This window comes from Lachnellula hyalina (genome assembly GCF_007821495.1).
Source record: "Lachnellula hyalina strain CBS 185.66 chromosome Unknown contig00080, whole genome shotgun sequence".
In the NCBI taxonomy this organism is placed as follows: domain Eukaryota; kingdom Fungi; phylum Ascomycota; class Leotiomycetes; order Helotiales; family Lachnaceae; genus Lachnellula; species Lachnellula hyalina.
In genome coordinates this window covers 29,372-54,766 of record NW_022157194.1, presented here as the reverse complement: position 1 = coordinate 54,766, position 25,395 = coordinate 29,372, and the positions used below count along the sequence as shown (strand labels likewise).

Below are 25,395 nucleotides of genomic sequence, written 5' to 3'. Positions count from 1 at the left end.
TACACTACATAATATCTCTTTTCAAACCATACCTACATCAATCATCGCGCTCAACCACTGCCTAGCGCAATCCTTTGTCGCAACTACATTCGCGCGCCCAACGCCATCCCCATTTAGCAGTGCATGGAGACAACTTATCCAAATCATCGATAGCGAAGGAGGGCGGTCAGGACGTTGGACGGTCGCAAAAGGCGCTCTGCACTTTTCAGCGCAAGATATTGAAGATGGCGCCCTCCGCAGCAGTAGTCCAGTCGCTCTCTTCCAAAGCAAAGCGCCCCATACCACCTGGCATACAGACAAATGGCATACACTCCTCAACTTCCTCGCCTTCGCCTTCTATTTCGGCTGGTAGACTCCCCAACAGTGGCAAACCCCCGAATTCAGCTGCGACCAATGGCGTGGGAAACAACTCAGGAGTACGGTCTGCGAGCCGGGCGAAACGAGAACCTGGACCATTGCTAGGTAGAGGTCAAAGAAATAGTAGTGTTGGACTACGATCTGCTAGTATAGTTGGAGACTCTACTTCTTCCCAGACGGCTGAGCCGCTTCCTTACAGTGAGGAGTATTGGAAATGTCGAAATGCGTTTACTAACATCTTCTTAGTCCTATCGGACGAATACATTCTCAAGAAATATCGCAACCGAGCACCATCGCTAATCGTACATCTTCACCCTACACACTTCAGATTCGATCAGCAAGAAGGAAGTTTCTCCTACAAGTCTCCAATGAGAGTCCTTATTGAAAATCTCAAGGAACGTACCATCCCGCACGAATTAGTTGAGTTCTTGACGGAAGTGCCTTTTTATGAAGGCTGCATGATTGTCCAGATACATGATCATAAATCCACGGCTCCATCGCAAGGCGCAACACGGCCAACTTCCAATATAGGAAAAACCATCCCATTTTCGGTCCACAACTACAACTATCATATCACGCCCTCACCTTGGGTACCATTTCCAGCCCAAATCAATTCATCAGGGAAGGGAAAAGGTCCATCAGAAGCGGATGGAGACAAAAAGTCGAAGACCGCTGAGCAGAAAGACAAGGAGAATATGCCTGCTCCAGCTTTTCCTGTCGATGGCCAACGTGGAAAAGCTGCAGTTCAACCCAAGATCCCTAGAATATCTACCATTGTCCTTCGTCCGACACCACTCAGTGCTCATGTTGATCTCGCCATGAAAGCCGCTGATGTCCTATCTGGCGGAGATGGACACTCTCGTCAAGATGGTGGGCCATTATCTGCGACAGTACCTCCCACACCAACCGCTGTTGTTCCACCAACCCCCCAGAGTAGCATGGCACCTCCCGCAAAGCGACAGAAGAAAAACAAGTTGGAGCTTAACAGCAACAATGTATACGAGGCAGAAGCGCAAATTTTCATTGCTACCACAGCCCCACTTGTCCTCGATCCCGTTGATAATGCAGCCGCCTCAGCTGCTCTATTGAAATCACTGTCACACCCGATGCACTCGGAGAAGCCACCATCACCTAAGACGCGAAAGAGAACGGTTGCAGAGATGGCAGCAGATGAAGCAGTGGCAGCAGAGCAAGAACGGTACTTGCTTACCTTGGATGAGCGACTTTCAAGTAATCTCAATGCTCAGGGTGGTGGTAATCCAGCAGATGGCGATGGCCAAGCTGGAGGAGCAACCTTTGAGCCTCGCTTCGAAAAATTCAAGGCTATAGAAAACATTAAAACCCAACACGAAGAGAATAAGAGGCTGGAGAAGCAGAGACAAGCCGAAAACGACAGGAAAGTACAGCAGGAGCGAGAGAGAGAGCGGCTTAGAATCGAGTCAGAGAAAAGGGAGGCGGATAAGCAGCGTGCCACCCAGGCACAGGCTCAGATGCAACAAAACGCCCGTCGGCAGCAGCAGCAGCAGGCCAAGTTACAACAAGGTCTTCAAGGAGTGCCTCCTCAGATGCAACCCCAGCATGCACATCCACCTGCGAACAACATCATCCCAAATGGTATACAAGGGCAGCCGCAACGTTTCCATAATCAACAAGGTTCTCAAGCGCAGGTTTCGTCGCCTATTATTCGGAACGGCACGCCGCAAAATCATTCATCGCCCATAGTTGGTAACATGGGTAATGTACCTATGCAGCATTCTACATCAAGTATGGGTGGCAGTCCACCTCGTCCGGGATCTGTTGTACAACAAAATCACCCCCAGATGGGTGCTCAAGGCCATGGTATGGTCCCACAGAGAAGCCAACAGAGCCATGCCGGAACGCCCCGGATGCCGAATTCCACCCCTCATATTCAATCAACGCCTCGACAGCTGAGCCAGACACCACGATTAAGCCAAGGCAGTCCAGTCCAAGTTCCAATGGCTCAAGCCCAAACTCCAATGATGATGGCGAACGGCCAGATGCAGATGAACAATCCTAACCACCTCATGCGACAACAACAAATGCAGGCAATGCTCAGGCAGAATGCTGCTGGCATGGGCGGAATGGCGAATGGTTCACAAGTTAGTCCTCAAGCTATGCATTACGCCCAGGCTCAGGCTCGCATGATTCAACAACATCAACAGAATCAACAGCAGCAAGGCGGCATGCAAATGGGCGGTAATAACAATCCTCACCTCGCACAATACGCTGCTCAAATGGCTGCCATGGGCCAGCAAGGAATACATCAAGCAAGCATGAACCAAAACTTTAGGAACAATGGCCAGCCTATGAATGCGCAGCAGATGCAAATGCAGCAGCAAATGCAATACCGAATTCAACAAGCTCAAGTTCAGGCGCAGGCTCAAGCGCAAGCACAAATTCAGGGTATGCAGCAACAACCGCAGCAGCAGCATCAACAACCAGGTGGCTTAAATCCAATAATTGCGGCGCAAATTCGACAACAGGCTGGTTTATTCTATCGGGAGCGAATGACCGCATTCCAAGCCCAACATCCTGGAGGCGTAACTCCAGACCAGGACCGTAGCTTCCGAGCTCAGTGTCAGGCTGATGCGCAAGCTGCGGTTTTGAGAGTCAGGAGAGAACAGGTGGCTCGACAAGCTATGATAGCTCAACAGGGTGCGGCGATGCAGCAGAACATGAACATGCAGAATAATATGCCAATGTAATTTCTAGGCTGCAAAAGACGCAAGGTGTTACGGCGGGCATTGCTTTCTGGGTTATATCACGAAGTATGAAGGGATGGTCAATGGATCTGGCGTTAGTATCAGGGGGTGTGATACTTGTAACTTTATGATCTGGAACATTTGGGAACGGCGTTTACATGGGAGTTTTGATTGTTTGCGGGGTATACCTAGGGACTCGGTGGCGCTTGACAGGCTGGCAGTTAACAAGGATGCACATAGAGAAATCGACTCTTAAAAGTTTGAATCTTGAGTATCTTGAATAATGGAGTGGGTCTACGAATTCTGAAGTTTCTTTAAACTTTCAGCTCTTGCCTTGCCGAGGCTGCCTTTTAAAACGCAATAACAGCCTTGGAAATTTGCAGTCACTTTGCAAGTGCATTGTTAAATAGGGATTACATTTACAAGTTTTTCGAATTGCTTCATGAAATCTATCTGGGTATCAATCTGTTGCTCCTTGTGCCATTGCCTCTGAAAACGCCAAGCAATGCAAATCCCCTCCCTATGTATCATTTGCACAAGAAAGAAAATTAGTAGTATTACACCCGAACGAAAAAAAAGCTCATCTTCGCGTCCTTCTGATCTCTCCACTAGCTCTCTTGCGATCAAGCCTCTTGACCACTGATCCAAGCACGCATTTCAGAATCCCATCACCAGTCAAGCCAACGCCTCCCTCACTAGAGCTGCGTCCACCCGTCCAGGTAACAGTATCGACAATATCTCTCACCCCGCCATCAACCTCATCACCTAGATGATCATCCAGTTCCTCCAGCGCCTCGCGTGCGCCCTCCTCATTGCCAACCTGGAAGAACTGCACCCCGATCTGATACGGCGTCGCATCCAACCTATCTAGCTTCTTCGCCGCGGACAGGATCACAGACTCTACATCATCTGAGGGCACACCGTCCGTAAGCACAATCAGGTTAAGCGGCTTTGTTTCTTTGTCTATAGCGATATCCTTTTCTAGCCGCGCCAGATACGGTTTCAGGATATTGTGTACACGTGTTCCGGTCGGCGTTCCGCCGGATGGACGCACGCGCTCGAAGATCTCGCTGATGGTCCTAGCGCGCTTGATGCCGCGGTAGCCGCCCGGTGCGATGCCCTCGGATAGCGAGCCGGCGTCGCTGGACTTGTGGTTCAAGAAATACACGTCGATGCCGTCGGCGTCGTGCTGGGTGACGATGGGCGCGATGGTCGAGAGCGCTTGGGCTACCTCGCGCCAGGAACGGCCGGCCATGGAGCCAGAGTCGTCGATTAGGAGGGTTGTGTCAAAGGTGGCGAGGAACGAGTATGGGTCTTCGCCTCCTGTGGTTGTTGGTGCGGGGACTGCAGCGCTGGTCGATGCTGATGCTGATGCTGAGGAGCCGGCGAGCTCTGAGATTTGGGATTGGAGGATTGGCCCGGATTCTGAGGTTGGTGATGGCGTGTATGCTGGCGGGGGCTCATTGGATGGGACTGTGAAGGCGTTCATGCCTGCACGGTCTGGGCGACGTGTTGCGGGGGAAGGGTTTGAAAGCGGACTTGGGCTTCTTCTACCCATACCGCCTGGCTGTAGCGTTGCAGGGAGATCTGAAGGACCCCGGAAGGTTGGTGTTGTTGGTGTTTGTAGATCTGCTCCGTTTGTCGACGAGGTATCTGATCGCTGTGAAGACTTGCTGCTCTTGCGGCCTATTTTGCGTAAAGATCCAAAGAGAGATCGGCTTTGTCTATCTCCTGGTGGTGATACCGTCCATGGGTTTGAGGTGGGCATGGTTGGTGATATTGCGTGAGGCATTGATATAGACTTGCTTTTATAAGTTGAGGATATTAAGTGTTGGCAAGCTGTGAATGGGTTGGTAGGACTTGTGTTAGTGTGATTGTTGTTTGTCTAATGAAGAGTTAGAAAAACTTCATTGCAATGAATAAGACTTGTCCTTATACTCTTCTACAGTACAGTACCTGTTCGCCCCTCAAAGGAATTCAAGACTCAGATTGCAATCACCAGAGCCTTTGAAAATGCCCTGGCGAGGCTAAACCAATGGCAGTGCGAGGAATTTGGCACCACTAGCGTTGGCTATGTTCCTTGAGTAACAAGTACTGACTGCTGCTTCTGTTTTGAGGCTGTGATATCACATGATTGGCTCGCTTAAGACTCAGCCCTGTGCGCAGGCGTTGATCCCACCCGCCATCACAGCTCAGCCTCACTAGTAGCCTCGGCCGCAATACACATCTCGATCTGCCTTACAGTCATTTGTGTGAATGGCGCCCAATAGATAGTGGTTCCATGAGGACGGAGCCATCGTGCTGCACGCACGATCTTCCAAAACGTGGCAATAAAGTAGGAACTGATCTGATACTACCCCACCCAACTGCTTGATTAGCTAACACGAACGCACATCTCGCAGTATGAACCTTGGCATAGCCATCCGGGACTTGGGGTCCTTTAATATGCAGGAACAAGCGCTTTGGCCTCAATGATGGCCGTTTCAGGAACCATGGCTGGGGAAGGCTGCGGGACTGACAGATTCTGAGGCACCTCCACAGGAGAGGTACCTTCACGTATAGATATTCCTTCTTCGATTCGAAGGTGGGGGAGGATCAGTATTATGTGGAAGATGTAGGGGCGGCTGTTCAGTTTGTCAGGAAGCCTCGTACAGGTACTTCGGTAAGTAGGAAGGCTGTAGTCAGCTTCATCGTCAGCCTTTCAGATGACCTACCCAAAGGTAGGCAGCGGGTCATTTATTTCTCGGACCGATACTATCCAAGAAAAGAAGGCAGGCTCTTTGCATCTCTATCTAGCACTGTAAAATGCTCTTGTGACTCAATACGGTTGTGGCTGGTGCCAAAACTCACCGAACAATAACATCTGAGGGTGTCTGGAGATGGAAGAGCGAGATGAGGCATGATTTTCTTTCGGGGTCTTTGACAAAGTATGTACATGAATTTTTGGGGTTCCCAGATTCCCTTTTGCATTCCACAAGGCGTCCGTGAGATAGCTATATACAAGTAGAAGAAATGGAAGAAATGCCAATCTAGTTGATAACGGCACTGTATGCACTGGTAGTGAAGACGGCATCGGATCCTACACGTACATCATTAGCAAAAAAGCCCATTCCTGTGAAGAGAGATCAATCACATACCAGTGAAAGGCTCAGAGCCAGCGCCGATGTTCAAGAGATACTGGGTAGATGGGTAGGATTGGCTGGACTCGAGGTACGTGAAGAAGCTCAACAGATCACCGGAGAAATCGGTAGCCTCGGACACTGCGACGAAGCTGTAGACCTTCGTGGAGCCGTTCAACCCATAGAACAGGTTGAAGCTCACGTTGTCAATAGTGACGGTGGCGATGGACGATCCGGTGCTGGAGATGGGACTATAAGAAGGCATTAATTAGGACCGCATTTCAAAGACGAGTCAGGAGCAACCTCATCGAAGTATAATCGATAGGAAACATAGAAAGGGATGCGATGCTTACCCGGCACCCCCCAAGGCAGCGAGCCAGATCATAATCTCGTATTCATTTGACCCTGTGGCGGTCGACGAAGTGAAGATGTCGTACGCGACATCAGCTACGATACTGGATCCGGTATAACTATGCTCCATCAGTCTCTCTGCCACCCTTATGATATCTTTCTCCTTACCTCCATTTCCAGGTCGTAGGAATGCTAGCGATAGCCGAAATCTGCTTCTTGGTAGTCTCGCTAACGACAGCATTCGCATACGACTTGACCTGGTTGGATCCTCCAGCCCAAGTCCAAGAGGTAGACCAAACGAGCGTGGTACCGGAAAGAGAGTCGACCGTGGTGCATTGCGAGCCAGAGGTAGCTTCAGCCTCGTTCCAGAGATCCTGGTATATGGTATAAGTTCCGGTGACAACGGAGTCCCACTGTCCACAGATGGTCGTGGCGCGCTTGTCGAGTGTTGGGGTAGGGGACGCAAGCACAGCAGCGGCCGAGAAGACAAAGGGAAGAATAGCTTGGGTGAACTTCATGATGGCAGATTTTTGGAAAGTATAAAGTATAAAGTATAAAGTATAATAAAAAGATCGTGGTAGATATCAAACCAGAGAATGAATGAATGGCAGTTGTTCAAAACCCACCACCTCTACCTACTTATATGAAATCCAAGCGTCCTCGTACCCAATAAATGAAGGGAGGACTCTACCCCGCAAACCATCTATCGCAGAAAGCATCTTACCTGCTTCGAGGACAAAAAATGACCAAAGTAAAGTCCCAAGGAGAATCTTTCGAAACATGCACATGTCCGGGGTCCAGCCGGTCCCCCTGTCCTGGTCAGGGGCTAAATGTGGGGTACATGAGATGATCGCGCCACCAAAATCCGCCAATGAAAAAAAAGGCCCTTGAGTTTCGAAACTGTCAATATACGAGAGACGGAGAATACGGGTTGCTGGTGGAGTGTATTAATCCGTGGCGCTATTAGTATGTGGATTACCTTTTTCCAAATCAGGAGTGACTCGAGTACTCAGAGTGGACTGTGGAAGATTGTTGATTGAGAAAGTCATGCGTGAGACCATGTGCGGAGGCCGTCCAATAACTGGTATCCGCGTAAACTCTGATCAGGTCTGTGACTCTATGAGCGTGCTGGCTAATATAAAGAGGATATATTTCTCTTGCTGGCTAAAATGGTGGTACAATAGTTTAATGCTGAATGCCGAGATACTTACCCGTTTCCAAACATGGCTTTCGTCCAGCAAGTGCGACTCGACGGATCGTCATGATGAAATGCTGTCGAGGTTGTAAAGACAATTATTCATTATACTAGAAGTTGCTGAGTTGGGTATAGTTATCATATGTACAAAGACAGCCTGTGTTTAAAACTCGTTCGTAAGCACTTTCTTGAGCGCGCCAATCTCCTTCTCCCAAGACTCTACCTTAGTCTGACTTGCGGCCAACTTCGAGAGTAGAAACTGTACTCTTGGCCCGACTTCTCTGGGTTGCTTTGGTAAGCTGCCAAGCGAATTCAGTTCCGTCTCGTATTTATCAATGTTTTTGGTCTCAATCTTGGTCAATTCTGTCAAGATTGCGAGGTCGAGTCTACTTTTTAGCACCTGGTCTTCGCAGAGCATTCGGAAGGCGGCTTGGTAGACTGGTCGGCCAGCTTTGATTGTCTGCGGTCGTCCTTTATAAGTCTTGATGGTAATGAGTTCGGCGGCGGACAGGGCTTCGAGGACACTTTCGCCGTTAGAGGCTGCTGGTGTGAGAGATGAGGCGAAGGTGTTGGTGAGAAGCACTTCATTATAACGAAGGTTCTCGTTCTCAGCGAGGGTCTTGACCAAATACCATGCTTGCTCTGGGGACCACTTTCGTCCTTCCTTATCGACGGTGAGAAGGTACATTTTCATGATCTCGGAAGCGCTCTGCTCGATGATCTCTGCTACTGCACGTTTCGGTGTTTGGCCAGTCTTCAGTCTTCGAGCGAAAAACTCGAGATCGGTAAGGCGACCTCCAAGGATTTCAATGCATTCATCAAGCTGTTCCAGATCTCGGCGGCGCTGTCTTGCCGTGAGCTTTTCAGGAGTCTCTGAAGATTCGCCTTCCTCGCTATCAAGGTGGGTTATCACGAATTTCTTTGCCACCTGCGGGGTAATATCGCCGAGGGCAATCTGTCTGAAAACTCTATCAGGCAAAGCTTTGCTGAGAGATTTCGAGTAGGAGATGTCGTTAGTCAAAAATATGACATGGGCTATGTTAGCTGTGGTCAAACCGGCGGCCCATTCCGAGATTTTGTCGTACACCACACTGCTCTCCTCATTCTTGTGGAGGAAGTTATCGATGACCACAACAGGTCGGCATTCTGGATGAGCTTCCAGCCAGTCATCATCAGCTAACGAAACGTCTTTCTCGTCCTTTTTGCGATGCTGAAGTGCTACCTGCTTAAGCGCTGTTGCTGTATTTTGCCAAATTTTGCCCAATTGAGCATCGAGAGTTTCACTGAATCCGGATTTTACACCAATAGTTCCTTGGGCGGCCAGATCAATCAGACTGCTGATACTGTTCATCCAGGAAAATACAGGACGATACCCGACCGATACTGCAGCTGCAGCGATGGTCGCGCTGTCTCCCCTCGCCTCTTGGATTGGCTTGCAGTCAATGAGTAATGTGTTCTTTCGGCCCTTCAAAGCTTGCTCAAATATAAGCTCTTTCTTCCCAGATCCTCTCGGGCCTTGTACAACCACAAATGTGTCAGCCGTTTCCATCAGCCAGGTCTGCAATTGCTCAATGACTTCCTTCCTGTCGTCCCATATTGCACCAAGGCCAGCTTCTTCGGCCCGACTGGATCGAAACGTAAAAATATCCGTGGCTTGGCTCTTAAACCATTTATAAATGCGATTATCCTTGATCTTAAAGGCATGATCAATCTTCGCCTTGATGAAGAATGTTCGAATTGGATCGAACACAGCAACCGTGAAGGTGGCGACCAGTGCCGCCACAGCTGGAATGACAACTCTTGGGTGATTCACAAGCCACTCACGGATCCAGTGAGACTTCATTGTTGGCTCGAAAGCAAGGCGAATAACGGTCCCAGCTTCACCTCCTCCAGATTTAGCTGGGACTTTGGTTGTTGTCAGTTTGATCTCTCATGGAAATTGATTGGGACTTTCTTACCAGTGAAACCATGCATGCAATTCTTTGCCATGATAGCATGCCGAGTCCTCGCAAAATCGACATATGCATACTTGGGTAGAATCTTAGACTCAGAAGATTGGGAAGTGATTTCTCCAATTTTCCCATATCGCCGAAATAGACTATAAAGGGTTTCTTGAGACAACTCGGCAGCTTGCTTCTCTGGGCTTGTTGGACAAAATTCCACCCTGATTCGACGGCTTGGGAACCGGTATAGGTCCTCAAGCCAAGGTTTGCCAACCACTAGACTGGACTTGATCCTTCGGAAGGGGTTGAACCAAGGTTTTATCGGGTGCTCTCTTAAATACCCAGTAACAAGACCTATATAATGTTAGCCAAGCCAGTTTTTCTTAGAGACAGCGTTGGTGGAATACCTTCAATCTCTTTCGCAGTGATTCCATCTTGGTGAGAGAATTTCACAAAAGCACCCCTGAGAGCATGAGTTTAAGATACCTGGAGTAGAAGCTAGTGTAAACGTACCCATCCTTTAAACGTGGAAGAATCTCGGTAACTTTCAGAGGAATTGAAGATGGTATCGCTCTTTTGACCATACTTAGAGGCTCATACGGCCCAAGAGTTTGGTTATTGAAGCGGACCAGCAGATCTGACAGACTTCTATCGCCTCGGAAGGGCAATCGAAGAATCCAGTGAAGCTTCAACGGAAAGAGGTCTGTGAGTAATTAGCAAAGATCCGTATTAAAGCGCCCAAGTCATTACTATCAAAGAACAAAATGCCCTCATTTGGATGAGCGGTAATATGGCCTGTTGAATCCTCTCCTGTCTCTGTGCTCTCTTTACGCACACTTCTCCACCGCCCCATTCCAGCTCCATTGCCCTTCCTCAACCCAGCCCGCGCAACATACCCAGCATTGCAGAAGTCCCGATTTTGCGGTTTCTTCGTCCTCAAGCTGGGTATGCTGGTTGGGTTGAAAAAGACGCGTCGCGTGGTTTGCATTTTCGTATTGACTTGACTCTGGAAGCGCAACTGGGATTCAGCTCACGCTATGCATCTAATAGGACATCCAAACGCGACGACCCTTTCGAAATCTCCTCACAGGAGATGTGCGTAGAGATCTCAAGAAACCAGGAACATGGCATGGGGAGCCATGCACGTCATGCAGAGGTAAGGCTTAGTCACGTGGGAGTAAAAGGCTGAGCATCCCTGTTCCAATCTCAGTTGAAGCATCGCATCCTTCAGCCTCATCAATCGCTCTCACAACACTTCAAAATGGGTTGGCTATGGACTACACCGACGCCCGCGTCCACCTCTACCACGCCCTCACCGATATTCCCTCCAGACCAAAAAGACAATGGCCCACCCCCACTACCACAACCTGCTCCTGAAGCCGCATCTTCAAAACCTCTCTCAAGCGACGAAATCGCCGACAAGGAACTCAACAGCTTCCTGCAAGAACTCTCCGCCGACACCCGACCCTCCAGCACAAAGTACTCGCGCATAGGGCGTTCCACCCCCCAAACATCCTCCCCCACTTCACAAGCCCTCTCCAACGCGCCCATATCCGAGCAACTACTCCCGACAACCATGTCCTGCCGCGAAGCCTTCGACTCTGCCTTCTACTGCAACTCCTTCGGCGGGAAGTTCCAGGACATATACCGGTCTGGGTCCCTTCAGCCGTGTTCGGAGCACTGGAGCAAGTTCTGGTTCTGCATGCGCACGCGGCAGTGGAGTGGCCCGGAGAAGGAGGAGGCGATAAGGGGGTATTATCGCAAGGTTGAGGCGAAGAAGTATGCGGAGGGCAGTAGTGAGGATTTGTGGAAGAGTAGGGAGCAGAAGGTTCCGGTGGATACGGCGTTTAAGGTTAAGTTTGAGCCGTTTCCGGGGGAGAGTGATGAGGAGTGGAATCGGTTGGAGAGGGAACACCGGGAGGCGGAGAAGAAAAGGTTGTTGGGCCATACGTGACGATTTTGGAATGTGATATCAGGTCTTTGTACAAGTAGAATGGGTTGGAGTTATGGGGACAACTTGGCAGAAACCAAAATCTCAAATCTTAAGTAATATATACCCATGTTATATAGTAATTCCATAGTTGCACTCCAACGTGTCAACCCTTGATATACCCCTCCGCAGCCTTATTATACTGGTCCCCAAACTCCTTATTCCATCTATCAACAATCCCTTCAGACATCCCAGCACCAATAGTGTCTTTGTCTGCCTCCAAACCCTTCTTGACAAACTCCATAAACTCCTCTATCCCCAAAGTCGACGAATTCTTCTCCTTCTTGTTATCATCCGGATCACTCCTCTCGCGATGCAAATCTGTCGCTACCATAGGAGGTGCAATCTCCACAACCTTGACATTCTCCTTTGCGAGTTGAGTCCTGAGATTCAACGTCCAGAAATGGAGCCATGCCTTTGTTCCATTGTAGACGGGGTTTATGATGGAAAATGGGATGAAGCCTAGGGCGGAACTGACGTTTATGATAGTAGCAGCTGGCTTGGTCTTGAAGTGTGGGAGGAAGCCAATGGCGAGGTGCATCGGCCCACGGATATTTATGTTGATCTCTTGGTCTGCTTTCTCTAGCTCAAAGTTATTGACATTGAGAGGGCGTTGCACGCCTGCATTGTTTATCAAGCAGTCGACGTCTGGATGCTCTGAGATGACTTTCTTGATAAAGGAGGGAATGGAGGATATGTCGCCTGTGTCAAGAACGTAGTAGGAGGTACCACGTCCGAGTTCTTTGGCTGTCTGGGCGAGGTTCTTTTCTGTTCGGCCGACGATGAGTACTTTCTTGTTGATGGAGATGAGGTATTCGGCCATGGCTCTGCCAATTCCGCCTCCACCCCCAGTGACGATTGCACATTTGAAGGAGAGAGTTTTAGGTGTCATTTTGCTTGGGTATGATGAGAAAGAATTGGTGGTTGGGGAATGGGATGAAGGGGAATTGACATGTATTCTTGTGACCTGTCGCGGTTGAGTAATGTCGTAGGTCAACAAAGATATACATCATTCTGCCCCTACGAATAAACTCGTAGATGCATCAGTACTACCTTAGATGCGGTTAGGTAGATGTCAGGTTAGAAACTAAAGCTCCCGAAAAATGACGCTTTGATATCCTCCCCTCCATTCCAGCGGCCTGGAGAATTGTCCGCTTGGACAAATGAGGCTGCGGCAGCTGCAAAACCGCAAATGGTACAGTAATGAGCTTTTAAGTTGTGCGCTAAAAGCCAGGTTGCCACTTCCCCTTTCGAGAAGCGAGAGTTGTTGAGAACGTCATCACATTTACGACATGGAACTATTGCAAATGGTGGTAATCTTCTATGGCATGAAATCCTTTGAATGCTAAAGTTATATGCAAAGAAACGCCTCATGATTCATTGTCATATCATCCGGCTATCCCAGTCTATCCTCAAAAGCGCAGTATGAACTCCAGCTGCCGTCATAAGTGTTGCAAAAGGTCTCCTGGATGTAGAAGACGCCACCGTAAGAGTATCCTGGCACCATGGAAAGTCCATTGCTGCGATCTACGCAAGCAAGCAGGTCCGTCCTTCGAAAGTTGGGCAGAGCAAAGAAATCCATCCAGCCATCCAAGCTGTGCTATCGATTTAGTACCAGGAAGTGGTACCACGAGCACGCTAGCAAGTCCATCTCATCAACAAGTATAGGCGGAAAGGAATAAAGAGGGCCCAGTTTTGTGTCGCAATCAGCCGTAAAGTATATTGTGCAAGGAAATACTGATATTGGTACATAACCGAGTAAAGGGGGTATGGTGTTGCAATAGGATTCCGCAACGAGCCATCCGAGATTAGACAAATGGAAGAGGATTGTTGCATACATGCCCGGCATAAAGATATTTGTGCTCCTGAAAAGCCCCGGAGATCGTACTTCCAACATCTCCCTCTTGATGGAATAAAGTGCCACACGCTGAGTGGTCTGCAGATATTGCGAATGCGAATCAAGCTGAAGAACCAAGTGGCATCAGAGAGCAGTCTGAAGTCCTGGCACTAAAGAGAGACTTCAAAGACAATGTGCCAATTTGAGCTGGCAGCAGAAAGGCGATGGGTTGATGGCCGTTTACAGCAAAGCTGAGCGTGACAAAGATACCAGAACGATGAACTAGAAGAATTGCATAGACCGAATGGAAGTTGTCTATAATACGCTTTCTTAATTCATTAAGAGGACAGTGGCTTTAACCATGTTCTTGACGTAGAGCGAGGTACCCATATCCTCATTAAGCGTGATGGCTGGAGAAATAATCAACTTCAACCTGGTCTGTTGAAGTTGAAGCATTTTTGGGTCCTCGGTCGAACGATCCTTTGCAATCATCAAATCTGGTCCGCCGAACTTCGTACCAGTGTGGGGATAAGTTATTGAAAACTCCGCTTTAGACATGTTCATCTTGGCCGAGATGTCCCAAGCGGCTCGTATAATGCCCTTCAGATCTTTGTCACTCTCTTTCAGATCGACATTCGTGTCGAGAAAGTATGCCGTCAACCTGCGGAGCTCAAGGGAGTGATGCTCAATTTGGCCTTCGCGAAAGTTGTGGTAGTCGCTGGCGTTATATATATTCCTAACAGCCTGTGACCTTTCTTCAATGAGTTTCTTGCGATCTTTAAGTAACACTACATTGATATTGTTAGTTTCAAGGCTAAGCAGATGAACAGCTTTGACTTGCATTTTACCGGCTCCATTCCCTTTACCTTTACCGTCCCCATTCCCTTTTCGATCCCGATGAAAGTTTGTTCAACACTCCGGTTGTATTTGTACCAGGCCTTGACATTGAAAACTATGTTGACGCAATACTGATTTATTACTCTCATGATAAACCAGAATCTAGTGTTGGGGTCTCGTAGTAACAACATGACATGTGTGTGTGCCTCTTGAAGATTGTACGGCGTTACGCAACTCGTCACAAAATCCCAGACCTCTTGGTTTGAACCACCTATGCGCTGGTCGGCTTCTGGATTAGGGATGGTTGAGTATGACCTAACCCATCCCTCAGCAACGGCAAATAGTCTCGTAATCCGTTTATTGTACCCCCAAACTACGAGTTCCATGCATGCGTTTACCTCAGCTGGTGAAGCATTAAATCCAGGCCGTTGGAGAAGTTGGTCATCGTCTCCATACTCTGCCCCCGGTCCGGGCTCGTAATATCCCCGGGGATTTAGATCTGGCCGCGCCGTGCCAGTGGGTAAAGAATGTGACCCCGAGGAATTACCCCGAGGCAAATCGTTATCAAATTTGTTCCCATGGCGTAATGGCTGACTTGGTGACCCTGTGCGTGAAGAGTCGCTGTATAATATTCGGAACGAATTCGAAGTTGGTGGAGAACCTAAATTGGAATTGCTTCCTAGCCTCGAACTCCTTGACGGCGAATTGAAAATATCATTACCAAGCCGGGGAAGAGACATCTGATGCATCATGGAGTCTCGACGAGGACTGGGATCAGGGTTTGTTCCGAGCCATAAAGCTCGTTTGCCGTCCACCATCTGGCCTTGCATCTTGAGTTCCTCGTCATCGCGCTGACTCTTCAAAGTCAACAGCCCGCATTTCTGGTTGATATCATCTCTCTCCCGGAGAACCATTTGGCGCTCAGAGTCTACCCTTTGGAGCCTCTGTTCCGTCTCCCTTATTCGTTCAAATGCGTTTTCCAGTTGTCGTTTCAGGTCGGCGTTCTCATTCTGAAGACTCTCAAAATTTTGTTGCAGTTGTCGCTGATATTGGTTGAAATTCTGTGCGATGGAGCGAACTTCATCTAGCAATCCTTGCTGGTAATCTTTGGATCCATTGAATTTTAGGATTTTGTCTTGGAGGGATTTCAGGCGTTCATTGAATGTAGTCAAGAGCCAAGCGGCAGTATTCTAGTTGGATGATCAGTACAGTAAGGCGACGAGGGCGTGGATCTTACCTGGGGAGAATTCATCGACCCGTGACCCTGCGACTGTTGAGAAGGTGCTGGTCTGCCAAAACTCGACACAGCGGGATTCGAGTTGCTACCATTGAATCTTTGCGTCGAGTCACCGGAGCTGCCACTACTGGAACTATCATTTCGATTGTGTAAGGGGGCGCCTGGCACCTGAGAAGGCACAGACCGGAATGATTGCTGGTTAGGGTTCTGGTTGTTAGCAAACCGCGGTGGGTTGATACTAAGTGATGGTCCTCGGCTTTGAGACTCTCCCCAACGTAGAGAATTATGGCTTGCGCTGGGGTGAATTGTAGGTCCAGACTGGTTGCTGCCTTGAAGACCTTGAATCTGCACATTCTGAGGCCCTACAGCAGACCGGATCGAATTCTGGCTGGTATTGGGATGGGTTGTGAGCCCGATTGGCCTGTTGATTGGGGCTCCCCCTTGGCTTTGGGGCGCCGAGCTCTGGGAGGGCCCAGAGCGAAGAGATTGCTGGCCCATGCTTGGCCGAGGGGCAAACCCGGAAAGACCATTGTTGCCGTTAGTCATTGACCCTGGTTGTTGTGTGGGTTGGTTCTGCATCATCGGTTTTGGTGTTGCAGAATGTCCTCGATCGCGGCCGCTTTCGAAAGCAGCTCTAACCAACCCGGAGGCATTAGGATCCCCATAGACATTAAGTCTGTGAGACATGATGATGAAGAGGAAGATGATGAAGGAGAGGAAGTCGGGATTCGAAATATTTCGCAAGTTTGTGAGATGTAGGAGTGAATGAACAGAGCGAAACCAGAACTTTTGTGTTGTCCAGTAGACTTGAAGCCGACGGAAAGAAAGTAGCGATTATTATGATATTAATGAATGTAGGGGTAAGAAAATGATGCTCAAAGGAGTATTTGTTGTTAAGGCTGTGGGCCAGAACGAAGGGTGCGATGGGGACGGGGTTGTAGATGTTGATGTTGAGGAAGAAGAAAGGTTTTGGGTCGTGGGGGGGGAGCTTAAATATGAGGGAGAGGGAAGCTGCAGGAAGGTCGACGTGGGAAAGAATGAATCGAGGATTGATTGCGGCCTAGAGTCTCTCCAAAGACGTGAGTAACATGGAAATCTGTCTTTTCGGAGGGTGAATTGCAGGCGGAGAAACACGCTGTACTGTAGGCAAATAGTTGTGCCTTTGATGGATGCTTCAATTCCAAGACTTGATGAATATTCCAAATCAACCACGGGAAGTCAAACAATCTTTTTATTTCTGGGAAACCTATTGCCGGATTATGAAAGGGCTTTTGCTGCACGAGTGGTCTTCCTTCTCGAGCTTTAGCAAAGCATGTACTTACTCTTGGTGATTTCTCCCCATAAGCTCCTTTTCTGGGGGAATCACCGGATGGAAAAGTAGTGGCTGCTCGCAGAGAGTGCTTTGACTCTGTGGCATGAAAGTACCACCTATTAGCTTGCAAATCAGTTCCACCTTCCAGAATTGCCAGCAGGATAGTGTCACTCACCAAATCAATTGATTTGTCCATCGAAACCCAGAGAGCTAGGGCCGTATAGATTCACATAGATTTAGAATCAAAGGCAAATAGTTTGTTTGCATGAGATACATATTTAGTCAATGTTTTAGATGTGTTGAAGACTTTTCCTGTGAGATGGAGGTAGGTTGAGGAACTACTTTATACACGATACTACTGTCCCAATTTCAGAACATGCTTTTGTGTGTTTGGTTGTTGACTCTGCAACTGCTGTCTTGAGGTTAACAACTGCGCCGCAAAAAGGCCACGAATACTTAAGAAGACAACAAGTTCTGACATTAGCAAGTACGCACGTCACCGGACCCATCAACAAAAAATTGCTTCCTACCTAGGTATCCGTCGTTGTTTTCTTGCGAAGATCACTGTGTATCAAATCATCACTTAAAAAAGCTGACGCGCCCCATTATTTGCTTTCCTAGAGTATTTGCGAACGTAATGTAACAGCTTACAGAATATCATAAATAGAAGCAGAAGTGGCTAAAAAGCAACCCAGAACTCATTCCGTGGAAACACTACAAAGTCTACGATCATGACCTCTATCGTTAAACTCCCGTCAGATTCAGAAGTGAACATGCCTAGGCAGGCACCTTGCCACTGAAGTCGGTGGGATGCAAAGCTTAACCCGGAAAGTGGAAATAATGTAAGATCTTACACCGAAAAACAAACGCATTGGCATCATCACAACTTGTGGTCACCAAGCCAAGAACATCACGTAAAGAGCAAATAATTCTAATATCATTTCATATTCTTTACATAAACAAATACTACAATTACGGGGAAAGGAGAAAGCAACTTGTGTGCGAACTGCCCTATGTGTAATCAGTGGGTCCAGAAGTGTGAGATTCAGGTAGTTGAGGGCAAAAACGTTGTAGCCACATGATGAGGGTTTCCTGCAGTTGAACGAAATCAGCAGCGCTCTCGATATAGTCTGCCAATTCCAGATATCAAATCCCGAGGTCCAGAAAAACGATTTGAGTGAAAGGACCTGGAACGGGGGAATATATTATCGATGGGTAACAGCGAAATCGTTGTCGTAGGGTATGGCGTACTGGAAGGAAATCCAAGGACTTCTGCAACAAAATCTGGAGTGATGTCAGAGACTTTGTGTCCACAGAGTAACGTTCCAACGTACCAGAAGCGTCCCTAAAGACCAGCATAACGGGCGTGATTAGCATCTTAGATAGCCTTGGTGCGTGAGAACAAACTGCTGTAGACTGCATCCACAACAGGAGTAGCGCTAATCATCCGACCTCCAAAGTATCTGCCGTTTAGACCTTTGATGGCATTTTCTCCGCCTTGTACTCGGTCGAACTTCAGGTAAATGTCGCCCTGGGAGTTAGGATCTAAAGCAATGTGAACAACGTGGCCATATTTCTCTTCAGCCTCTGCTCGGACGTCATCCTCCAATTCTTTTTCCCAGGCATCACCTTCTTCTCTGCAAGCACATTGTTAGCGGTGAGATTTTATAGGAATGGGGAAACTTACTCAGTAGGGTCAAACATATTCTTAAGGACAACGCATCTACTTGCCATATTGACATTGACTGGAAGAGGCTTGGTCTCCATCTTTGGCTTCGAGATTTCGCGCCTCTCGTCGCGGCCGTTTGAAGTTGGGGCGGGTTCATCAGTTCTGGCCAGCTTCCTCATCAATGCATCTCGACTATAATTGTTGAAGTTTACGCCACCAACGTCGGTGTCATCCAAGGCACTGGCGCCCCCAGCGCTCTTGTCGTTATCACGGCCACCTGCGCGATCAAAGTTGCCACCGCTGGCCGCTTGGGGACCACGTCCGCCAGCTCCGGAGAATGCAGAACCCTGGAATTGTTGTTGGTGGCTCTGCCCTTGGAATCTCTGCAGTAGACTCGCGGTAGATTCGGGAGTAAACTTATCATTTCCAAGACCAACACGAATTGGGCGACCAGCCAAGTCAAACCCATTCATCTTTTCTAATGCCTCACGCGCCTGGTTGGGGTCACGAAATCTGATATGTATTAGCAAAGCTCTCAATATTTTTGGGACGTACTCACTGGACAAATCCATAGCCTCGGCTACGACCTTGCTCTTCCTTTTGCAACTGAACGAACTCAAGCTCGCCAAAAGGTTCAAAAACATTCTGTAGATCGCTTTCAGTGATGCTGAAATGTATATTACCCACGTACAGTCGATGGAAAGGGATCTGATTCGGATTGTTACCAGTAGCTTCAGGGTTGCGGACTTGGCGATTCTTCTCGGCTTCGGTGAGCTGAGCAATAATTGGGATTCCTAGGAGTTTTTGACCAGTGAGTTGAATAGCAGCAGGGACCGATTCTTCGTTCTTAAACTCAACATAACCCACACTACAAGCAGATTAGCAAATGAAGTAGAGGGACTCGGCAAATTACATACCCTTTGGATCTGCCACTGACACGATCCTTGACAATCTGGGCCTCTTTAACGGGTCCAATCTTTTCGAAAAAAGCTATGAGTTCTTTAGTCCTAAGACGAGCAGCAAGCTGTTGAACAAAAACCGTGCGACGATCACGCTCATCCTCCGTCAAGGGAGGAGTGTTCTCTCGTTTTGGGCTTCTACTCTGACGACGACCTTCGTTTCGGCCTCCTCGGCGATCATCCCTCGGTTTGTTTTCTATATCGTCGCGATCGCGGCGATCCCCTCCACGGGGCCGATAGTATCTGTTGGGACTCCTAGAGCGTGAACGAGGACGACCGCCTCCTCGATAGAAGTCTCCATCTCTACGGCCGGCCTCGTCAGGGCTGTCTCTGTGACGACGTGAGTGTCGGCGGTCATCATCTCGACTTCTGCTCCTACGCCTACTCTTGACACTTCCCTGAGCACTTCCATGTTCACTTGTAGGTGTACCAATCAACTCTTTATCTCCGTTTGTCTCCCTACGCACTCTGTCGCGGCTGCGATCTCTTCGCTTTCGGTCTCGGTCGCGATCTCTGCTGCCGTCACGGTTACGCTCTCGATCGCGTCGGTCATTTCGCTCTGTTTTATGTCGGTCATCACCATCCTTCGGTTTTGTAGCTCCATTCTGGTCGAGAGGGGAGGCATTCGCAGTCGAATCTAGCAGAGCCTCGACATCTAGGGTGGACATATTGATAAAATGTATTCGTGGACTTTTAAAAAACTCTCGAAGTTGACCGTAAATAATAACAACTGTGCCTGTGAGTCAGAACGATGCAGATTCTCACGTAAGGAGTAAATGGAGGTCTGGGCGTTGTGGTACCGTGTGATGACTTTCTGCAGAAGGAATCTACCGATGAAGAAGCTCGGAAAATATTCTTGTAGCCCGCTAGTCATGTGACTAGAATCACTCAATACTGTTTATGCAAATTTGGCCAGCAGTTTTTATTGATCGGAAATCTAATGCTCTCTTAAGAAAATTTATTCGCTTTAAAAGCTTAAGAGAGATTTTTTTTTCTTCTTCAAAGAATCGAATGTATTATTAGGTATTATTGGGTAATTGTTACAGAATTCGTGGATTAACGAGTGTCCAGCGCATGTCTCCTTAAAAGGCCTCAATTTAAAACCGGTCAACGCCTAGAGTATCTTCCCATTACTACTTTGCACATCATCACATCATTCCACGTCGACGATGAACCCATAAGTATCTTGTTGCCTCCTACGAGGTCTTTATGGGAGCAGGCGCGAGCCGGGTACCGAATATGTTATCCCAGAACCGACTGGTTACCCCGAAACCATTCTCGTAGTCCATGAAGTGATGTTGAAGATGGTACTTCTTCAATTCTCGCCAGTAGAAGGGAAGATTTCGGTGGTGCAGGAAGTAGTGGGTCAGGTCATAGCAAATGTACCCAAAGATACCCCCGCAAAACACACTTGTCGCCACAGACCAATTCCAATAGAACACGAAATGTGCAAGCTTCCAGAATGGAGTAGCAAGGGCTAGAAATAGAGTAGGTGGCATGACTAGCCTGAGCTTGTCCATTGGAAGGTAGTGATGAATACCATGGAGCAAGAAATGTAATGTCAAGGCAACTCTGTTGTTGGGTAGGAACCTAGATCGGGGTTAGAGATAGGCTTGTGGCGACAAAATGACATTACTTACTTATCCAGGTGGAATAGAAATCTGTGAAGTATGTATTCCACCAAAGTCCATAAAAAGAGACCCAGGCCCCAATACGCGACCTCTTCCATCGTACTCGAAAGACCAGCATTCGCAATATATGTGCCATAGGTAACCGGGGGTAGCCACACCACGGGTATAACCCACCAAGCTGTTTTCGAAAGTGGTTCTAGGAAATTCCCGAACAACGGGGCTGAAGCTCCTCCCTTATAATGGCGGGGTCGGTGTACTTGTTCGAGGTAAAAATCCTTCTCGAATCCACCAAACCAAACCTGCATTAACAATGGCTTGTTCAAATCGAGGAACTTGTGTGTCTTGTAATCGTTGGTAAGGTCGGTTTCTTTCGAAAGATCCTCCTCCGTGGACATGCCCGTGCTTGCGTAGACTGGGGCATCGGCAGCACCATTTTGCTTCAATTCCTTCAATCCATTCTGTGTGGCCGGAAGCGGTAGAATCGTGTCTGGATGCGAGCTTTTGACTGCGGTATCTATAACTTTCTCTGTCGCGACGAATCCAACCAGTGAGTCTTCCAAGATTTCGTAGGCAGCTTCGGAATGGGTGTGCGAGGATTCGTCCTTCAACATCTCCGTGACATCCTTTCCTCCAAATTCCAGCACCAGCTCTCCACCACCGGGGTGACTGTCTATGAAATCCGTGACATCAAAGACGCGAGTGCCCATGGTAACATAACAGCTTTTAGCATTGTCGTGGTCGGCCACCTCAGAGGAGAGAAACGTAGGGAGCGTGCGAGAAGGTGACATTGTCGCGGATGCCGTTATTGTTATTGGCCCCAGGACAGAAATGAAGCTTCTCGATATATTCTAGGAGAAAGTGTACAAAAAGATGTCAAGGGAATGAGGGACTTGAAGATCCTTTTATCGACTACTTCGTAGGCCAATCCCGTTGACGGCGTGATTTGACAGGAGACTTTTTATCAACTACGCGCATGCTCATTTCGCAGCGTGGCAAAAAGCCGAGAATCCGGTGTTTCCGCCGCTTACTAATCCATGGAAATGATTATCACGTGACTCTATACACACGTGACTATAATGCTCTGTTCTTTGTGACTAGTACTAGTCATCATCCTAGTATCGTATCGTATCGTAACTTGCCGATGAACCCAGATACCCACCCACGATCTTTGTCTGACAGTTACGAGTACGGTATCTCGACTTCTACCCAATATGGCGTCGTCCGCCTTGAGCTCTGTCATCCTCATATCATGTCTTGTACTTCTGGTTCTGCCTACACCGGCTCAATGCTTCGGAGCAGGGAACATTCCCAGTGTCGCACAGATTGAAGGCATGAACTTCAGACATGGTGACATAGAAGACTTTCTGAAAACTGTGTCTTTTATTCATGGACATAAATGGACTTCTATGATGGTAAAGAGAGTTTACTTTGGAAACTGGTTGAGGGGTAATTATTTTCCTGTGATCAAGCATCGGTTATCTGTTTAGACACACTTTTACTTATGACTCCATTATAGATTACTCTCAGGCTGTGGATGTGGGAAGCTTGAAAGGTGTTTCGGCACCAACTATCAGAATTTTGGTTTGAATCCCGTCTGCAGGAGTGGGAAATTTTAAGTTGAGAAATTTTAGGTCTGGGTTTTGAGTTTCTTGTCCTTTGGCTATGCCACAGAGGAATTCGAAGTCACCGAGGAACGACTAGGAGTCTACAGACCAGAAGAGCACAGTATGCTTTCTCTCCCTTGGTGTTATGAACATGCTAACTGAACAACTTTACCAGTCGACAACCCAAAAGATTGTAAGTGTCTCTCAGCTGTGATACAGGCCCTTTTGTATATTGTTTAGAAAGAACGGCTTTTGGTACAGCCCTCAGTACTAACCTGTATGTTAGATGCCGACAATGCAGATGCCAGGAAGTTTGATCCTCGTCTCAGAGGTCCAGTCCAACAGATTGAGCTAGAAGTTGACCTGCAAACTGGCATGAAGAATTACATTGCCAATGAAAACGGCGGCTGGGCCACAAGTGCAGGCTATGTGAAATTTAGTTTCTCACGCAGCATACACTTTGGCAGACTCTACACTAATGGTTCTGGAAGTAGCCGCGGGAAGGAAGCAGATCTCTGTGAGGCTCTGAGGTAAGGAAATACTTGAATTGCAGTTATGAATTTCTGCTGACCCAAATACGCCAGATGTCTTGGACAAGGTCTCCACTGTATGGAAGATTTTGGTGCTCATACGAATTATTGCGAACTCGCTCTGCGTGAGCTTGGCTACCGCGAAGTGTTCACCCACACTGGCACTGCGACCGAAATCAACCTCAGAGGCCACCACGTATATCCCTTGGTTACAGGTACATTCGGTGCTGTAGATTTCCTTCATTCAGTACTGGGTGAAGCAACTGACCACTTTACTCAAACCGAAGTTGAAGAGATGGATCTTGCTCTAAAAGGTGCTGAACAAGCCCAAGCAGGTGGCGGTGGAGGTCAACGTGGACTTTTTGGTGGGGGCGGAGTAGACTTCGTCAGTCTCCTTTCCAAGGTTCCCGGGGAGGGCAGTGGCTTGGCAGCAACGGCCAGAGATCTCAAGGCAGATTCTGCTGCTCAGGAGTATGCGAACGCCAATTCGAGCAATTCATTCGCTGCGCCTCCTCAGTCCAATACCGTTCCAGGGATGCCAGAAAGCTTCGACCCAGTTTCAACCGCGAAGAAGATCTATCCAATTCTCGAATTCAGAGATCGCGTTGTCAAAGCTATCAGTGCCACAATCGCCAAGATTCCAGGACTCGAAGCTCTAGTTGAGAAGATCAGCGAAACTTTGACGATTTTCGTTCTGTCATTGCTGGCGCCATTCGTGAGACCCATCATCGATGCAGTTTCGAAATCCCTCAAGGAAGGATCCACCGGTGTCGTTGAAGCAAGGTAAGCATCATACTCCTTTTCTCGATCTTAGGCTATTGTTGCTAAACGTCAAATCAGTGCCAATCAACAATTTGAGCCATGGAATGACCCTCACTGCACAAACCCGACTCACTCTATGCTGTCAAAGGACCACTTTTCCAACAAATTGAACGGTTGTGCTGGCCGAGTCGCAACCACTATCCTGCAATATGTAACTCCTCGAATTCTCTACGCCTGGCAGAATCCTGGCGTTCCAGTCGAAGAAGTAATGACGGATCTCCTACGCGCATTCCACCACCCCGCACTCCGCGACGAGAGCATCGAAATCCAGAGAAACATGTTCAACACTGTACGCAAGTGGGTAGAAGAGCAACCCGATGCCCATGATCTCAATTGTGTCCTCGGATCTGCCTCTGTCAAAGCTGGAAAGAACCATAAAGTCAGCGGCGAGAAAACCGGTGCTCACGACCACTCGCACGGCGCACTGGGCGGGCATGGGAAGACTGCAGGTTCCATCTGGACTGAGATCCAAAGCCGAGACCTAGGCTCCATGGCAGGCAATGACGGAAATCCCCAAGCATCCTACATGACTTCGTCCCCATCAATAGGTTCGCCCAGCCACCCGCCCGCGTCACCAAACTACGGCTACCAAAACACAGTCGGAAGCAGGCCAACCTCTTCAGGTGGCTATCTAACCCCTGGTCCAGGAGCCTATCAAAGTGGCCCACCCCAGCCTAACTACCAACAAGGCTACGATCCGTATTCTGGCCCTCCTCAGGGTTATCAGCAACAGCCTCCTTACCCTTCGTACGGAGGCGGTGGTCCTCCTCCTCCACAATGGCAGCAGGGACCTCCACCTCCGGGCTTCCAGGGTGGGCGCCCCCAGGTCAATACCCGCCGTACCCGACACAGCAACCTCCGTATGGCCAATACCCGCCTGGACCTGGATATCCTCCCGGACCGGGCTATGGCGGATATTAGTTTGTGATTTTCCTTGGCGCGTTGCTTTTAGAGTTTTCTCGTTGGCTTTCTGGGGGCTGGGGGAGGGCTGGGTGAAACTTATGATGTTTCTGGGATGGAGAACGAACGTATGAGGCTTGCGAACATGGATAAGGGAAAGGGATGATGCATGATATATGAACCACGAATGTGAGATCGGAGACTATCAATCGTCTGTCACCAAATAACGAAGAAATTTGCATGAAATACCCATTAGTATCATTGCTAGCAACTGTAACTCTCTTTGGAAGTACGTACAATTCCTATAGATCAATACCGAAATCACGAGCAGCTACCAGTAAACCACTTGAGATTTGCATGATAAATTTTATTAATTAAT

At 48.4% G+C, this 25,395-nt stretch overlaps 8 protein-coding genes across 8 annotated transcripts; 2 read left to right on the top strand and 6 right to left on the bottom strand.

Moving 5' to 3' along the window:
- Positions 1–224: 224 nt before the first annotated feature.
- Positions 225–3,083, top strand: spt20 (SAGA complex subunit; the record flags this gene model as incomplete). Its single annotated transcript, XM_031149969.1, has 2 exons — positions 225–555; positions 604–3,083. 2 exons carry the CDS (start codon positions 225–227, stop codon positions 3,081–3,083), a joined length of 2,811 nt encoding a protein of 936 aa, XP_031004784.1.
- A 577-nt stretch (positions 3,084–3,660) lies between these two features.
- LHYA1_G005018 (uncharacterized protein) lies at positions 3,661–4,848 on the bottom strand (the record flags this gene model as incomplete). Its single annotated transcript, XM_031149968.1, has 1 exon — positions 3,661–4,848. The coding sequence occupies one exon, from the start codon at positions 4,846–4,848 to the stop codon at positions 3,661–3,663; it is 1,188 nt and encodes a 395-aa protein (XP_031004783.1).
- A 1,261-nt stretch (positions 4,849–6,109) lies between these two features.
- Positions 6,110–7,068, bottom strand: xgeA_1 (putative xyloglucan-specific endo-beta-1,4-glucanase A; the record flags this gene model as incomplete). Its single annotated transcript, XM_031149967.1, has 4 exons — positions 6,110–6,159; positions 6,218–6,450; positions 6,553–6,654; positions 6,719–7,068. 4 exons carry the CDS (start codon positions 7,066–7,068, stop codon positions 6,110–6,112), a joined length of 735 nt encoding a protein of 244 aa, XP_031004778.1.
- Positions 7,069–7,908: 840 nt separating this feature from the next.
- On the bottom strand, positions 7,909–10,676 carry YME2 (Mitochondrial escape protein; the record flags this gene model as incomplete). Its single annotated transcript, XM_031149966.1, has 5 exons — positions 7,909–9,644; positions 9,704–10,042; positions 10,096–10,151; positions 10,202–10,391; positions 10,439–10,676. The coding sequence occupies 5 exons, from the start codon at positions 10,674–10,676 to the stop codon at positions 7,909–7,911; spliced, it is 2,559 nt and encodes an 852-aa protein (XP_031004777.1).
- Positions 10,677–10,781: 105 nt separating this feature from the next.
- EMI1 (Early meiotic induction protein) lies at positions 10,782–11,642 on the top strand (the record flags this gene model as incomplete). Its single annotated transcript, XM_031149965.1, has 2 exons — positions 10,782–10,844; positions 10,899–11,642. The coding sequence occupies 2 exons, from the start codon at positions 10,782–10,784 to the stop codon at positions 11,640–11,642; spliced, it is 807 nt and encodes a 268-aa protein (XP_031004776.1).
- A 142-nt stretch (positions 11,643–11,784) lies between these two features.
- Positions 11,785–12,570, bottom strand: dltE_0 (putative oxidoreductase; the record flags this gene model as incomplete). Its single annotated transcript, XM_031149964.1, has 1 exon — positions 11,785–12,570. One exon carries the CDS (start codon positions 12,568–12,570, stop codon positions 11,785–11,787), a length of 786 nt encoding a protein of 261 aa, XP_031004760.1.
- Positions 12,571–18,279: 5,709 nt separating this feature from the next.
- Positions 18,280–20,197, bottom strand: rsd1 (RNA-binding protein rsd1; the record flags this gene model as incomplete). Its single annotated transcript, XM_031149963.1, has 4 exons — positions 18,280–18,538; positions 18,589–19,083; positions 19,130–19,438; positions 19,488–20,197. The coding sequence occupies 4 exons, from the start codon at positions 20,195–20,197 to the stop codon at positions 18,280–18,282; spliced, it is 1,773 nt and encodes a 590-aa protein (XP_031004782.1).
- Positions 20,198–20,725: 528 nt separating this feature from the next.
- On the bottom strand, positions 20,726–21,948 carry SCS7 (Ceramide very long chain fatty acid hydroxylase; the record flags this gene model as incomplete). Its single annotated transcript, XM_031149962.1, has 2 exons — positions 20,726–21,119; positions 21,170–21,948. The coding sequence occupies 2 exons, from the start codon at positions 21,946–21,948 to the stop codon at positions 20,726–20,728; spliced, it is 1,173 nt and encodes a 390-aa protein (XP_031004781.1).
- Positions 21,949–25,395: the final 3,447 nt, after the last annotated feature.